This window comes from Melospiza georgiana, chromosome 1 (assembly GCF_028018845.1).
Source record: "Melospiza georgiana isolate bMelGeo1 chromosome 1, bMelGeo1.pri, whole genome shotgun sequence".
NCBI lineage: Eukaryota > Metazoa > Chordata > Aves > Passeriformes > Passerellidae > Melospiza > Melospiza georgiana.
Genome location: NC_080430.1, coordinates 153,463,075 through 153,479,733, shown reverse-complemented (window position 1 = coordinate 153,479,733; position 16,659 = coordinate 153,463,075). Strand labels below are relative to the sequence as shown.

Genomic DNA, 16,659 nt, shown 5'->3' with positions numbered 1-16,659 from the left:
GTGGGAAAACTCCACACTCCACAGAGCTGAAAGAAAGTGCTCTCTGGCCTCCCTGTTTACCATCTAATTTTGGAAGTGCTGAATATCATGGAAACATGCTTCCAACTTTTTCAAGGATGATGAAATGCTCAGTGCTGCCGTTGGCCCAGTGCTTGTGGGAATGATGCTCCTTCCTCTGAGCCACTCCTTTTTACAAAAGGAAAAGAGGGATTAAGGAATGTTTCCACCACCCATCATCTGTCTCTGCTTTTAATTTTAAGAGGCATTAGGGAGGATTTGCTCTGGTGTGCTGGGCTTTGTCTTTTCCCCATGTCCATGGAAACATCCCAAGCTTCTTGTTTGTCCATCATGACCCTGTCTTCTGTCTTCAACACACCTTGAGTGTGTTGGGATCATACTGGAGGTGTAAGGAAGACTTTGGTGGAGGAGAGACCAGCCCAATGCACTGAGGTGTGGGAGCAGGGAAATTTGGAACGTTGCTATCCTCCGATTTCCACTGGTTTTGGTGTTGCTAGTACCAGGATCCCTTTGTGCTCACTCCCTTTGAGGTGAATTCCTTGGGTTTGGGATTGCTCAGTCTCTTGCCTCTTTTTGATCTCCATTCCTTGACTTCTCCAGGATCAGTCGCTTGTTTTGGGATTGCTTTATCCCTCGGACACTTCAATCTCAATTTCTTGGTTTTGAGATTGCTCTGTCCCTTACCCATCTTGAATTAAATCCCTTGTCCTCTTTGGAAGTCATTCCCTTGGCTTTGGGATTGCTCAGTCCCTTACCTCTTCTGACCTCAGTTCCCTGGCTCCCTCAATCTCAGTGCTTTTTCTTTGGGATTATGGGTTCCCTATGTCCCTTTTTATCTCAATCCCATGGCCCCTTTTTACCCAATCCTTTGCCTTTGGGATTCCTCAATTCTTTCCTCTTTTCAGATTAGTTCTTGGTTGCTCAATCCCTTGGCCCCTTCTGAGCTCATTTTCATGACCCCTTCAATCTCAAGGCTTTTTCTTTGGGACTGGGGAATTCTTTCAATCTCAGTCCCATGGTTTTGGGCTGCTTCAATCCCTTACACCTTTTGAGTTCAATTCCTTTACACCTTCATTCTCAATGCCTTCCTTGTCTTGGGATTGAGGGATCCCTTGGCCCCTTCAATCCCTTGTTTGTGGAATTGTTCTGTGTCTTTGAACTCAGTCCCTCATTTTCTTTTAACTCAATCCCTTGTTTTTGGGCTTAGGGCATCCCTTGGCCCCTTCAATCTCATGCCCTTGTTTGTGGAATTGTTTTGTGTCTTTGAGCTCAGTCCCTCAAGTTCTTTAAACTCAATCCCTTGTTTTTGGGATTCCTCAATCCCTTGCCTTTTTTCACATCAGCTCCATGGCCCCCTCAGTCTCAGTGCCTTGTCTTTGGGATTGTGGGATCTCTTGGCCCCTTTGATCTCAATCCCTTAATTTTGGGATTGTTCAATCCCTTGCCCCTTTTGAGCTCTGTCCCTTGGTTTGGGGATTGTTCAATCCCTTTGACCTCTTCACTCTCAATCCCTTGATTTTGGGATTGTTCAATCCCTCAGCCCCTTTGAGCTCAATCCCTTGGCCCCTTTTGAGCTCTGTCCCTTGGTTTGGGGATTGTTCAATCCCTTTGACCTCTTCACTCTCAATCCCTTGGTTTCGGGATTGTTCAGTCCTTTTATCCTCTGGAGTTCAATCCTTTGGCCCCTTTTGAGCTCTCTCCCTTGGTTTTGGGATCGTTCAATCCCTTTGACCCCTTCACGCTCAATCCCTTGATTTTGGGATTGTTCAGTCCTTTTATCCTCTGGAGTTCAATCCTTTGGCCCCTTTTGATCTCTGTCCCTTGGTTTGGGGATTGTTCGATCCCTTTGACCTCTTCACTCTCAATCCCTTGATTTTGGGATTGTTCAGTCCTTTTATCCTCTGGAGTTCAATCCTTTGGCCCCTTTTGAGCTCTCTCCCTTGGTTTTGGGATTGTTCAATCCCTTTGACCTCTTCACTCTCAATCCCTTGGTTTTGGGATTGTTCAATTCTTTTATCCCTCTGGAGCTCAATCCTTTGGCCCCTTTTGGGCTCTCTCCCTTGGTTTTGGGATTGTTCAATCCCTTTGACCCCTTCATGCTCAATCCCTTGATTTTGGGATTGTTCAGTCCTTTTATCCTCTGGAGCTCAATCCTTTGGCGCCTTTTGGGCTCTCTCCCTTGGTTTTGGGATTGTTCAATCCCTTTGACCTCTTCACGCTCAATCCCTTGATTTTGGGATTGTTCAGTTCTTTTATCCCTCTGGAGCTCAATCCTTTGGCCCCTTCAATCTCAATGCCTTGGCTTTGGGATTGCTCAATCCCTTTCACTTTATGAACTCAATTCCTCAACGCTGGAATTGCAGGGATCAGATCCTGCTCCTGGCCCACATCTGCTCATACAACATCCAACCCAGGGCTGCTTAATTAATTGAAGCTGAGTCATTAATTGAAGTTGCTTTGTTAATAAAACACTTGTGACCACCTGACTCTGGGACATTCATGGGATGCAGGGACAGTCAGGCAGGAAAACAGGAAAATCTCTGCTTGTTTAGAGGCAGCTCATCCCTTCTTTTTCCGTTGTCTTCTCTGGAATGAGGACTTGTGCTGTCCAGTGAGGGAAATAAATGACCCCCAGCAGCTGCGAATGCTGATCCTCGAAATCCGCAGAACCCACTTAAATGAATAATAATTAAAGAAATAAATTTCCCCAAGTGCAGCCTCAAAACTTTCGGTTCAGCAATAAAGCCAAGGAGAGACTCAGAAAATGAATCGCTCGACTCTTTCCGAAGGAGGCTGCGGTGGGAGAGGTGGGATGATAATGGAAACTATTAAAGGAGCCAGTGTGGTTTAAGGAAGCCTTTTCCAGGTCATGTGGGAACAGGCTGAGGAGAGGTTGTGTGGTGATGCTGACGCCTGAGGGTAAAAGGATTGAGCAATCGCAAAATCATGGAATTGAGGGGGAAGGAGCCAAGGGATTGAGGAATCTCAAAACTCAGGGGTTGAGCTTGAAAGGGACCAAGGATATAAGGAATTGAGTAATCCCAAAGACAAGGCACTGAGATTCAAGAGGCCGTGGAATTGAGCTCAAAAGGGATAAGAGATTGAGGAATCCCAAACCCAAGGAATTGTACTCAATGAGCCAAAGGACTGACCTCAAAAGGGATGAGGGGCTGAACAATTCCAAAACCATGGGATTGGTGGGCAAAAAATGGGATCACTCTGTTGTGGTCATCCCCCATTTGGAGCACTGGCCAGCAGAGCTGACCACCTGCCTGTCATTGCTTGTGCAAACCCCTGGTTGATTCCTTCTGTGTATAAGATTTTTCCATAAATTATTCTTGCCTTGGGATGGTGGAAGTAGATGGGAAACAATGGGCTTGATACTCAACACTCATCATTCTAACAATGTTCCCACCCTCTTGCCTATCCCTTGGCCCTACCCCACCCCAACTCTGAATTTCTTCCTTTTTTTCTGCGTATTTCAGTTTTCTACCGATTTTTTCCCTCCGTGGGGAAGATTTCCACAAATTATCCTTGATTTGGGATTGTGGAAGATAGGAAGCAATGGGCTCAATACTCAATACTCATCATTCTAACAGTGTTCTCACCTTCTTGCCCACCATCCCTTTGTCCCAGCTCACCCTAATTCTGGATTTCTCCCTTTTCTGTATTTCTCCTTTTTTTTTTCCAGTTTTTTACAGCTTTTCCACCATTTAAAAAAAGTAAATTATTAGATAAGATGCTCCGACAGACCTTTCCATGAGATGAGGTCCTGATCCTTGAGCTGTGCCTCGGAGCAATAAAGTCCTTCCTAAATAATTAAACAGGTGATAATTGACTGTGATATTTGCAGCCAATTTTTAAGTCAAAGGACTATTTGGAATATTGTTTTCGGGGTGTGTTTGCTGCATCCCAAGCCTCTGGTTGACGGGGAGCTGAGCAGGAGCGTTGGATTGGATGGGAGCATCCTGATATCCATGTGGGAATGCTGGAAAGCACCGAGTGTTGCTCCTGAGTGAAGTTCCTGGGCTGCCAAGGGAAATCTCTAAATCTCTGCCAGCCTTTCCCTGGAGGAGAACGACCTTGAGTTTTGAGCTGTGTTTGGGGTTATGGAAAAAAAACCACCCAGGATGCTGAAGATGGACCTGGGTCTGCTTGAGCTGAGTTTTAGGATTAAGGATATGAAAAGATCCTAATTAATTTATAGTTGATGCAGGGGTGCAGCATCCTACCCGCTTGTTTTAAACATTTTTTTTGTTTGACAAGGATGAATTGTGCCTTTTCCCCTTTTTCCATCAAAAGCTGGAATTCCAAACGTCGAGCCAAACGCTGCGGAAAACACCGCGGGATTGCTTGGCTGTGGATTCCTTCCTAGGAGCAGGGGAAAAAAAAAAAAAAAAAAAAAAAAAAAGAAGGAGTTAGGCTGTAGCCCCCGCTATTAATCATAGCTGTAATCATGCATTTAATGAACATGACAGCTCCCGCTCCCTCCGGAGAGACGCGCGGAGTCTCCCGGCTGGATTGGGAACAACAATCACTTCTCACCGCGAGCCACCGGAGCCGCCAGCGTCGGGCTGGGATGATGCATTAAGAGAAACAGCCCTGTTTGCACGGGCTGTGGGTTTCCTTACGGATGATGCTCCTGCAAGCGACTGAATCATCAGGAAAGGGGGGCAGAAATCCACCTGTCCCTCGCACAGGGTGGAAAATATCCCGGCTGACGCCGCTGTGCTGGGTGTAATCACTTCAAAAGCCCTCAAAAGTGTGCAGTTCTTGATGCTCTCTGTGGCAGCTTTTCTTACTTGCCTGCTTTTTTCCCCCTTTCTGTTGTTCCCACTGCCCTGCAGCATACACATGGGAAGAATTTACCATGGCACCACTTTAAATTTCCATAGTGAGGGACTTTGGCAATGCCAAAGACGTGGGAGTCACTTTCCTGATCTGACAGCATCACTGTGTCCCGATGTTCTCCCTGGCTGGGAAGTGATTGAGGAGAAAATTGGGACAGATCTGGGACTGGGATGTGCCCAGTGTTTTGTCTGGACCAAATGAGACTCCCAAAGTCGAGCCCTGGGGGCATCGTTTCAGCTTTTTGTTTAATTTAGGCCAGACTGCAGCAAATTTTGGCTCCTGATGTTGGATTTTAACCCTTATCCCTTTTTCCAGTGTCTTTTGATGTCCCAATTTCACCCCAATTTCAATAGTACACCCTCCATTGCCAGGAATATTTATTTATTAGTGCATTTATTAATGCAAATCTCTTGTCATAACCAGTTGGGAATTTCAAGTTGACAACCACCCTAAAAATCCAAATTTAGGCTCCCTTGGACCTCCTGAAAAGTCGGGAACATGCAATCCCCTCTCCTGCACACCCTTCTTGTCACTTGAATGTACACAAAGCTTTTATTTTTATTTAAACTTTTTTTTCCACGATGCAGCAGCTTCAAAAAATACCCTCATGACAGAGCCTGAGTTTTCTCTGAAAATCCCAATGGATGGGGAAATGTTTAATTACAGAGCTTTCTTGTAATTGGCTTGGCTTCTCCTGGAGAAGTATTTGGGTGATTTTCTAATAGTTTGGGGAGGATTTTCACATGGGATGAATAATTAGGGAGTGGGAAAATGTGGATGGGGGTTTGCTTTGCTTTGCCTGGAAGGATGCTTTGCCAGGATGGATCTCACATGGATTTTGTCATGGATGGGACCACCTCTTGGGTAGTTAAACTTCCTCTGGGATGCAAGTTAATCCCTGGAATGGGAGGTGCACATCATGTTATTGCATGGCTTCTTGCTGGCAAATGAAAACTGGGAGAAAAAAGCCAAAAAAAAAATTTCATTAATGTATTTTTGCTACATAAAAATTCCAACCCACTGGCAGGAGGCTGTTGACCCCTTTATTTATCCTCTATCTCTTTCGTGATTCCTCCTTTCTGGCCATGATGACCTTTAATGGCCCTTCCAGCCATAACCATTCCATGATTCTGTGATTCCAAACTTGTTCATCCCTGTGTATCTGCTTTTATGCCCAAATATTAAATATTGAGAGGGATTGTGTGCTGCCCTCCGGAGCTGATTCCTGGTGAAGGAATATTCCTAGCTTTAAGGAGTATTATGCAGAATTCCAGAGGGCTGAGGATGCTCCAGCCCTATCCTAATGGATTTTAATTTGAGGCTTTCTCCCCACATTGTTTGGGAAGTCAACCTTCCTCTTAATGGAGACTCTTCCGTAGCGTCTTCGGAGCATCCCAGAGTTGGTAAATGTTTATTCTAGCACAAAAAAAGATGCTTCCACAGCTTGAGATGAGAAGAATTAAAAAAAAAAAAAACAGGGGAAAAAAACCATCTCAGTGGTGGCTCAGACGCCCCGTTGATGGAATTTGATGTGCAGAGGGAACAGATGGGGCTTCGCCGACGCCGGCAGCCGAGTGACAGCTCGCGGTGCCGCGCAATCAAATTCCACTCGCTCAACTTCCCAACACGCCCGGGCTGGCAGGTGAGTGACTGAGCCGCTCTCATCCCACCTGGAAAACTGAAATCCAGCCTTTCTTTCCCGTCCATTCCTCCCTGCACCGGTCAAGGATGATTTGATTCCGTGCGTGCATGGATGGGAGTGGGCGCTGGGCTTCCCTGTCCAGCTGCAGGGAGCGGCCAAGACAAGCGTGGAAATTTGTTGGATTGATGGTGGAAGCGTGGGATTTGCTTGGAGAAGTGTTCTGGCACGTTTGGGTGCTGAGGGGAAAAATTCCTGCTGTGTTTTGGGGCTGGCAAGGAGCACTTGTTCTGGGGCTGCTCCAGAGGTGGGAAGTCCTTGAAGGGCATCTTTTCCATTGGTTCCCTGGGAGCTCCGTGCTTTGGGTTAAATAAGATCATGGAATCATGGAATGGTTTGGGTTGGGAGGGAGCTCGAAGATCATCCAGTTCCAACCCTCTGCAAGGGGCAAAGACACCTTCCACTATTCCATGTTGCTCCAAGCCCTGTCCAGCCTGGCCTTGGACACTTCCAGGGATGGGGCATCCATAGTTTCTCTGGGCAGTTTGTGCCAGAGACTCCCCACCTTCACAGGGAAGAATTTCTTCCCAATACCCCATCTCTCCCTGCCCTCTGGCAGTGGGAAGCCATTCCTTCTGTTTTACCACGCCAGGTTCCTGTCCATAGTTCCTCTCCAGCTTTCCTGGAGCCCCCTTAGGCAATGGAGGGGGGCTCCAGGTTCTCCCTGGAACCTTTTCTTTTCCAGGCCAATCAACCTCAGATCTCCCAGCTATTCCTCATAGCAAAAGGTCTCCATCCCTCCAATAATTTTTGTGGACCTAAGGTACTGAGGACCATGTGAATTCCTGCAAAATTTCTCGATTCCAAGCAATGATCCATGTTTTTCTCTCTCTCCAGCACTGAGATTGCACTCCACACCCAGTCCTGGGCTCTTTCCACCCAGCCTGAGCAGATCCTCAACGTGCCGATACATTGCCAGGTCTGTACTCCTCATGGGAAGCAGGAATGATGTGCTCCATCTTTGGGCTCAGGAGGGAATCAGGAGCTTCAGGAGCAGCTGTTGAACTGGAGGATGATTTGGTGAAGCTCTGGCTGCTGCTTTTCTGCAGCTTCTACTTCGAGGTGGTTTTAAGCTCAGCCAGACCCTCTCCATCCTCCCAGGGAAGAATTTCTTCCCAATATCCCATTTATCCCTGCCCTCTGACAGTGGGAAACCATTCCCCCTTTTCCTGGGACTCCAGCCCTTGTCCAAAGTCCCTCTCCAGCTCTCCTGGAGCCCCTTTAGGCACTGGAAGGTGCTCCAAGGTCTGCCTGGACAGTCAGGATGGACATTCCTGGCTCCCCAGCCTGGCTGCAGAGCAGAGGGGCTCCAGCCCTTGGAGTATTTCTGTGGCCTCCTCTGGATCTGCTCCAGCAGCTCCACATCCCTCTGCTATTGGACCTAAGGGCTGGAGGCAGCTCTGCAGGTGAGATCTCACCTGAGTGGGGCAGAAATTCCCCATCTCCTCCTGCCCACACTGTGGGATGAGCCCGGGACATTGTGGGTTCCCATGGCTGGATTTTGTGGAGCTTCTCATCCACCAACTCCCTCAAGTCCTCCTGAGGACTGCTTTCAACGCATTCTCCACCAAATTTGTGCTTGGGGTTACCCACTACACATCCAGGACCTTACACTTGGCCTTGCACCTCCTTTTAATCCCGGCGCTGCAGACAACCAGCAATTACAGAGGTAAAAATGTGCATTTCCTCTGAAAATAATTTCCTTGAACCTGTGTTTTTCGTGGATAATGCACTGTGCCCTCATCAAACCAGATCTGACTGTGCCCTACCACTGAATTATCTACTTGGAGAGATCTGATGTGTCCCTCATGGTTTGTGTTCACCTTGATCTCAACGCTTCCCCTCTCCCACCTGGTCCCACACATCCCAAGAGCTACAGGGTAATTCCCTCTCCAGCTGGAAGCTCATGGAAAACATGTGCTTATCAACTTCTGAGCTCCTTAAGTAGCTTCTAGTGGGACCAGGCAGTTAAAAAGGAGCTTTTCTGCTCTTTGGTGGTACTTTTTGTTCTTGTGGCCGTCATGTAGGTGCTCGTTCTTTGAGGTTCATGAGCAGGTGCCCACTTGAAGGCCAAGAACAGCATCAGGCCCAGCTGGTGGGACATGTGCTGAAGAGCCCTCCAGGTCATTCAGCCTTGGCATCCTGTGCTGCACAAGGAGAGGATGTTTCCTTCCTCACCATATTCCCCAAAAATGTGGGAAACCCTCTCCATGCTCATAAAATCCAAGGAGAGAATCAGAGTTAGGGGAGTGGGAAGGAATCTTGCTGGTCACTTTGGTGTAACCTTGCAGATTTTAAATGATTTGAGGTAAAATCAGCCAAAAATTGAAAATATTTAAGGGCTTATGAGCATGAACTTCCTAAATATTTCACTCTGCAAAGATGGGCTCCTCTGTGGTTTCAGATACTGTTGAGGTGTCTTCTCCATGTTGTTGTGGTGTTGGAGCTGGAGGTTTTCCCTGACCTTGTCCCTCTTTCTCCTTCAGCCGTGCTGTGCAGAGGAGCTTGGCCATCATCCGTCAAGCCAAGCAGAAGAAGAAAAAGAAGGAATATTGTATGTACTACAACCGCTTCGGGAAGTGCAATCGAGGCGACAGCTGCCCCTACATCCACGATCCAGAGAAAGTGGCCGTCTGCACCAGGTAGGGATGGACACGGAATTGTGGTGAACTGGGACATTGGGTGGCTTTGGTGCTTCCTTGTGGGGTATTCCTGTGGGAAACAAACTGGTAACAGAGCTGTAGGACAACAAGAATGGGAGTTCTGGGTCAGGTGTAGGTTCTGCACTGTTGGTTTGGAAGGAGGAGGACAAGAAGAGGCCAGAGAATCATGGAATTGTTTCGGTTGCAAGGGGCATCAAAGATCATTGAATTCCAAACCCCTGACATGGGCAGGGACACCTTCCACTGTCCCAGGTTGCTCCAAGCCCTGTCCAGCCTAGCCTGGAACACTTTCAAGGATGAGGCAGCCACAGTTTCTCTGGGAATTCGATTCCAGGGCCTCACCAGCCTCACAGGGAAAAGTATCTTTCTAATATCCTATCTATCCTTCTGGCAGTGGGAAGCCATTCTCCTTGTCCTGTCACTCCATCCCTTGTCCCAAATCCCTCTTTGTCTCTCTTGGAGCCTGTTTAGGCACTGGAAGGGGCTCTAAAGTCCCTTTAGAACCATCTTTTCTGGGCTGGGTGACTTGAGCCCCTGCCCTGACCACACTCCAGGTTATTCCTTCAGGAGCATTCCTCAGATCCATTTGGATCAGTCCAGCAGGTTTGAATCCCTCAGCCTGTGACGTCGTGCAGCTCCGAGAGTTGGTGATTTATTCCAGGAGAACTGAACTGTGTTGGCAGTTCATTAGACCTGCCCAAGAGTTGATTAAACTCCATTATGAGTCATTTAAAAGGGCAGAAGAGCCAACTCCACTGATGATCTCCTGGAGTAATTTTTCCATAAAATTGCCGCTGTGCTGGAATCACTTGGAAGTTGCTCAAAGCTCGATGGGAGACGATAGAGGAGGGGAAGGTGATTTATTGGTTTTTTAACTGATTTTACTCCTTCTCACTCATTCTCCCATAACTCCTTGCCTACTTCAGGAATTGTGCTCCTTGAAGTCTTTTGGGTCTCCAACTTGTCTCATTTCCATGGATCATTGGAGGACAACACTGATTTCTCCCAGTTTTGTGTCTTCTCATCTTTGTTCATTTATCTCTAATCCCATTCTTTAGCTTTCCCTGATAATTTTATAATTTTGTTAATCTGGTCTCACAGTGGTCAATCCTAGGAAAACTCTTGACATCCTCATGTGCTTTGGGATCTTGGTTCCTGTTCTGGGCCTGTCTTTGCTCCTCCTGGTCATTGGCCACTCCCACCTAGAGCTACATCCAGGATCTCTTGGAATGGGATCATAGAACCCTGGAATGGTTTGGATTGGAAAGGACCTTCAAGATCATCCAATCCACCCCTCTGCCATAGGCAGGGACACTTTCCACTGTCCAAGCTCCAAACCTAGTCCAACCTAGCCTTGAACACTTCCAGGGATGGGGAATCCACAGCTTTTCTTGGCAACTTGGAATAATCAGGGGTCTAGGAAGGACCTTTCTCCTTCTGGGAGCATCAGGTCTGAATTTTGGGGTACAAGCCTTGCTTTACCTACTAATGAGCAGCCAAATGTGATGAAAGAACAAAATCTATCAGGAATCATCAGCTGCTCTTCCAGCAAGGGGGATCTGTACTAATTTAGGGTGTGAAATGGCTTTATGGATGAGCTTGGCAGCAATTGTGTGGTTTTTGTGACCCACCTCGTGTCCAACCTGCTCCATCTGCTTTATCTCCAGGTTTCTCCGTGGCACCTGCAAGAAGACGGATGGGACCTGTCCATTTTCCCACAAGGTGTCCAAGGACAAGGTCTGTGTGCCTTCCCAACGGGAAAGTGGCTTTATATGCAAAAGGATGGATGTAGGAAGCTTTTTCCTCACTCAGTCCTTCCAACTGAGTTTGGAGTTTCCTTACTGAGCTGTTCGGGCTCCTGAATCGTGAGAGAGCCATGGAATAGTTTGGGATGGATGGGACCTTCAGAATCATCTCATTCCTACCCCTCTGCCATGGGCAGGGACACCTTCCGCTATCCCAGGTTGCTCCAAGCTCCATCCAACCTGGCCTTGAATTTTTGTGGGGATGGAGCATCCTCAGCTTCTCTGGGAAACCTGTGCCAGGGCCTCCCCAACCTATGGCCAAGGTCTAGAAAAGACCTGTGAGGTCTTAGAGGTCTAAAAGAGACCTCCAAGATAATCAAGTCCATTTAGTTGCATCTAATCCTTCCCTACTTCCCTAAGATCACATTTCCCTGGAAATCCCTCTGTGCTGGGGTCAGAGGATGTTTTAACAAACATAGCTTGGAGGTATAAATTAATAAAAATCAATTCTAAAGTGCCAATCAGCAAAATCAGGTTGAAACCATGGCAAAACAACTCTGGAGTTCATTTTCATTTCTCGATGAAAACCTTCATCAGAAGGTTTTCCACCTTCTTGATGTGTCTGGAGCTCTGTGGTTTTATTACACAAGGCGGAAAAATAATCCAGATTTTTTTTATTTTGGGTTTATCAGTGATGATTTAGCACCTCAGCCTGTGTTTAGTGGCTGGGATCTCCACTTGGATGTTGCTTTGGAGACTCCAGCACGGAAGCTGAGGTGGCTGAGGCACGTTCCTTGTCCGTGGGGAGCTCATAAGTTATCCGGGAAGTCGCTCCCAATGAGACACGGAGCACCAGATGTTTTTTACATGGATTTCTCTTCAGAGTCACTTAATCATGAGTACATAAAACAGGGATGGGGACAGCTGCATTCCCTGGCTCGTGGCATGTCAGAGTAGGAATGGGGATGAGGATTGATAGATGGAAAATTATTTTTTTTTCCATCCTGTAACAGCATCAGACTTCAGAAATAAAGAAGCCAGGAATGAAGGAAGCTTTGCAGGTGGATTAACTGTTGGTTTATCCAAAATTATTGTAATTAGTGAGGCCAACTACTTCTTGTCATCCAAGTGAACAAAGTGCAACCCTCTGCCTGCACCTCTGAGGTAAAGGATTGAAATTCATCCACAGAACCATGAACTCCAAATTTAATGGAATTTCAGGAGGTGGTGAAGTCTTTCTTGGTCCCAGAGCAAAAAACCTAGATGAAACTTGGGAATTGGACATGCCCAAGGAGCTGTTGCAGTTGGTGGTTTATCCACCAAAGAATGTGATGGTTGGATGAGGATGAATTTGTGGTCTCTCTACCCGGGAATATTCCTCAACATGTTTAAATTCCTGGTGGAAATGTGGCCTCAGTTTCCCCTCCAGAAACACTTGGTTCCTCAAAGAGGATGTCCAGATTTGACTTCTGGGCTCTGTTTTGGGTGAATAAATTGAGAATGATGGAAACCTCAACCTTTAGCAGCACCTCTCCAGTTTGAGAATAATAACAGTGACATTGTGGTAACAAAACAGAACTAAAAAGGAGTGACCATGTCAAGGAGCTGTTTGCCAATAGCATTTTGGGGACAGAATCCCTGGGATGGGATCCCATGGGATGCAGTGACCTCAGCCCATCTCACCTTTATCCTGAGGTAATGAAGGATCACCTAAACTCAAGATGAATCATTAATTAACAAACCAAAATCATAGTAGGCAGTAGCAGAAAAGCTGATTTTTCTGAAAAGCTTTTGGAGCACGTTTTTCCTGCCATGCTCCGTTGGGAGGGGGAATTATTTTTCACAGGATTAACCAACCTGAGGGTGGTTCAAAGGTCTCCCTGTTTGCCACCTTGTCATCAGCAAGGGCTGGAAGAGAAACAACCTTCTCCATGGAGTTCAGGCTTGTTCCAGGGTGATTTATTGCCATGGGAATGCTGCTTCCTAAAGCGGGAAGCAACTTCACTTTCCAGGTCCTGGAGCTCCCCATTAACCTGAGTGGTTCTTGGCAAAGGTGGCTTTTCCCTCATTTATCAGGGCTGGGAAAAGCAGGTGGAGGCACTCAGCAGAGGAAGGAAGCAGTTTTCCTCCTGCTTGTGGAGTTTTTGGAGTAAATCCCACCTTTTCTTCAGGTGAAGGATTCTGCCTCATTGGTTTTTCGCTGTTTGAGTTGAGGTTTTAAGGCAATCCATGTTTTTTTTTTCTCATGGGATGATATTGGTGGTTTGGGGATTCCTGATTTCGTTGGCCCCGTCGATTTCACTGTGTGGTTATTGGAGAGGAACATCCCAAAACCTCCTGGTCAGAGAAAGTTCAGGTTGTTGTGTGTCTCAGCTCGGTGGGATTTCACTGGGATGGGATATCCAGTCCAGGAGGTGAAGGATCAAAGGCTGTCCGGGTTTGGCTCTTGGTTTCAGGACAAAACTGTTTCTCAGCCTTCGTGCACTCCCATGCCTCGGTTTCCTCACTGAAAAGTGGGAATAATCACTATTTTCTATGGGAAAAATCACTGTTTTCTGTGGAAAACTGCATGGATTCAACTGTCACAGCAGCAGGGAGCTTTTCCCCATCCTAGGGCAGCAAACCTCTTATTCCAAGCAGGGAATGGTCCCCAGGATGGAGGATGGCTCCAGATTGTCCCTGAGCTTTGCAGATCCAAACTCCAGTGGTTTCCATCACCCTCTGGTGATGGAAGAAAGAGCCTGGGGAAGAGGGAAAGCTCTTCTTTTTCTGCCATGGGCAGGAACACCTTTCACTATCCCAGGTTGCTCCAAGCCCTGTCCAGCCTGGCTTTGGGCACTTCCAGGGATGAGGCAGCCACAGCTTCTCTGGGTATTCTGTGCCAGGGCCTCTCAGTTTAAAGAATTTTGCTCCACAGGAGACCCAGGCAGAGCCTTTGGTGAGAAGCACCTGCTGAAGTGACACACAGGGAGTTTTTCCACAGTGGATCAGAGCCACTGGCACATCCCAGCAATAGGGAGAAACCAGGAAATCTGAAGGAAGCGAAGGTTGCAAGAAGCCAGGACTCGAGAAGCCGCCCGCTGCTGTTCCAACAGCTTTTCCCCTTGAGGAACTCGGAAAGAATCAGCATTTTTCTCCCTAATAGAGCTTCAAAACTCAGTTGTGAGCAATTTGGAGGCTCACGTGGAGTTTCGGGTTCATTTAGCTGCTGCCTCCAGAGCTTGTAGAGAGTCAAAGCTGTCGAAGGCGGCCGCAGCGCCCCAGTGCCTTGAATTAATGTTATTGTTATTTGTGTGGACGTGCTGGGGTGCAAACAAGGTTAATTGAAATGAGAGCGCTGCTTCCTCTTGATAATGGCTCGGGCTTGACAGCGAGGAGGAGTTTATTTTTGTCGGAGAGCTGCCTTTATTATCCCTTTTTATTAGAGCTAATTTGGGCTCTATATCAAAAACTACATTAAGGGAATCGTTTACGGTCACACCACCAGCACTGCCAAAGATCGCCCCAGAGCCCTGTCCTTTATGTTAATGTCTGCAGTTAAAAGACAATTAAAAATAAACTCTCCTCTTTTAAAGCACCCTTTGTTTTCTTTCCTCTCGGCCTCCAGCGAGGCAATTTAGTTCAACCCTTAATGTGCCCTTCAGGGATAAGGGATTCTTCCGGATAGCCCCGGCCGTGGTTATTGCAGGATTGTAAATATTATTTGGGGATGCTTGAACTGGTGGGACCAGGATGCTGCTGGTGAATGGGGTGATCAATACCATGCCAAACAGTGAGGAAATTCGGGATGTAGGAGCAGGAGGAGCCGGACCTTCGGGAAGTGCGCATTCCAGGTGGCAGCTGCCTGGTCGGGGCGGGAAGCGGGAAGCTGCCGGCGGTTGCCGGTGAGTTAAGGATGCTGAAATATGGCAGCAGGCTGGTAATTTGTTTTTAATGATAACAGCTGGCAGAAGGTGAAGTTTGTGCTTTGAGGACGATGAGGAGAATCCTTGCTCCGTCGGTTTTCCCCGTCGGCTGTCGAGCTGCGGAAAGCCGGGAACGCGGGATCAGGGATCTGCTCCGTGTATCCCACTGCTCTCCTTCTCCAATGCTCAGGGCAGGAGCTGCTCTCCTCCTCATTTCATTCCCTCCTGGAGCGTCCCTGCCTGCCCCAGTGTGCAGGGACAGGCATCACAGCCCTGGAGAATTCCAGGAAAATGCCTTGGAATGATGCACCTCCCCAAAATCCTTGCCGAGGTGCTTTTTCTCCCCTTTCTAGGAACCACCTTTTGGAGCCTTTATCAAACCCCCTTCCAGCCAGCTCTGTATCCATGGAAGAGCCAAATGGGAAGCACCCCCAGGATGCTGTTTTGGCCTTTATGATGACCAAAATTTCCTCTGAGATGTTGGAATTCCCTCTGAGAATTCTCTGTGGGATGTTGCAGCTGGGCTGGGTGTGTTCCTTGTGCTGCTGTTCCCATCTCTATCACTGCATCATTCCTTGTAAAAGGTGTTCCCAGAATTCATGACATTTCCCCATCCCTTCCCTACACTGTCCAGAGGGAATTTTCTTCCTGGTGGGAGTTTCCAGCTTTTCACCCTCTCTCCAGCATCCTGAAGTATGCTGAGGGAAGCGCCTTTGCTCCCTGCGTATCCAAACACCAGGAACATGTAATAACAGGGAGCTGCCTTGCAGGAGACCAATGGAAGAGCTAAAAACACCTCTGGGATCGGTGGCTGGCAAAAGATTTCTATTTATTTTATGCTTGTCATGCTTTTATTTCAGGTCTGGGGGTTGCAGTGATTCTGAGTCACGGGTTTAGGGAATTGCTGACGGATTTCTCCTCCTCTTGCAGATGCCGGTGTGTTCCTACTACCTGAAGGGGATCTGCAGCAACAGCAATTGCCCCTACAGCCACGTCTACGTGTCCAGGAAGGCAGAAGTGTGCCAGGATTTCCTCAAAGGATATTGTCCCATGGGAGAAAAGGTAAAGAGGGATTTTTCCCACCTGTTGTGGGCCAAAGCCAAAGCCATGAGCAGCGTCCTGCACCAGCTATGGCACCACAGGGAAGAGTTGGAAGCTGCTCAGCACCTGCACTGTTCTGTGGTGAAGAACAGTCCTGTGCTTTTCCAAAGGGTTTTGGCAGAGTGGTTTGGTTGGGAGAAAAGGGAAAGAAGTCAAAGGCTTCAGCTCATCAGCATGCTGGTGTTTTCCTGGTAAGAGCCTACATGGCGTGTTCATTTGAACTGGAAGCACCTGCCCTGAAAACCCCTCACTGAAACAGATGAAAAATGCAGGAAAATATTTAGGATTCCCAGTTTTACCTTGAAAATCCATAGGCATTAATACTTATTTTCCACTCTGGCTCCGTGACGGGTTTAAACTCGAGCCTTAAATCCTGTGGTGTAGTTTTAGGAGCAAGACCAGCCTTGCTCAGCATCCAGCTGTGCCTGAGGGATTCGTGGAGCCACCTCCAGGTCCTGGGGATGGTTTGGATCTGTGCAGTGAAGTCCTACATGGACTTCATGTGCACCCTGGGGAGAGTTGCAGCCTCATCCATGAGCTTTTGGTACCCAACACAACATGGAAATTGTGGGAGCAGCTTCCCTGGAGCAGGGCTTGCAGCCAGCTGCCATTTGCTGTTTCAAAGGAATTTGGAACACACAGGATCTCACCCTTCTGTGTCGTGGCTAAGGGAGAGG

At 47.6% G+C, this 16,659-nt stretch overlaps 1 protein-coding gene across 1 annotated transcript in view; it reads left to right on the top strand.

Annotated features, from left to right (window-relative positions):
* ZC3H3 (zinc finger CCCH-type containing 3) overlaps positions 1-16,659 on the top strand; it is a 129,247-nt gene that overhangs the window by 89,788 nt on the left and 22,800 nt on the right. Inside the window, exons 6-9 of the mRNA XM_058034184.1 lie at positions 7,406-7,487; positions 9,055-9,210; positions 10,899-10,968; positions 15,812-15,943. Coding sequence (XP_057890167.1) covers positions 7,406-7,487; positions 9,055-9,210; positions 10,899-10,968; positions 15,812-15,943 — 440 coding nt within the window. The remainder of the gene's footprint in view (positions 1-7,405; positions 7,488-9,054; positions 9,211-10,898; positions 10,969-15,811; positions 15,944-16,659) is intronic.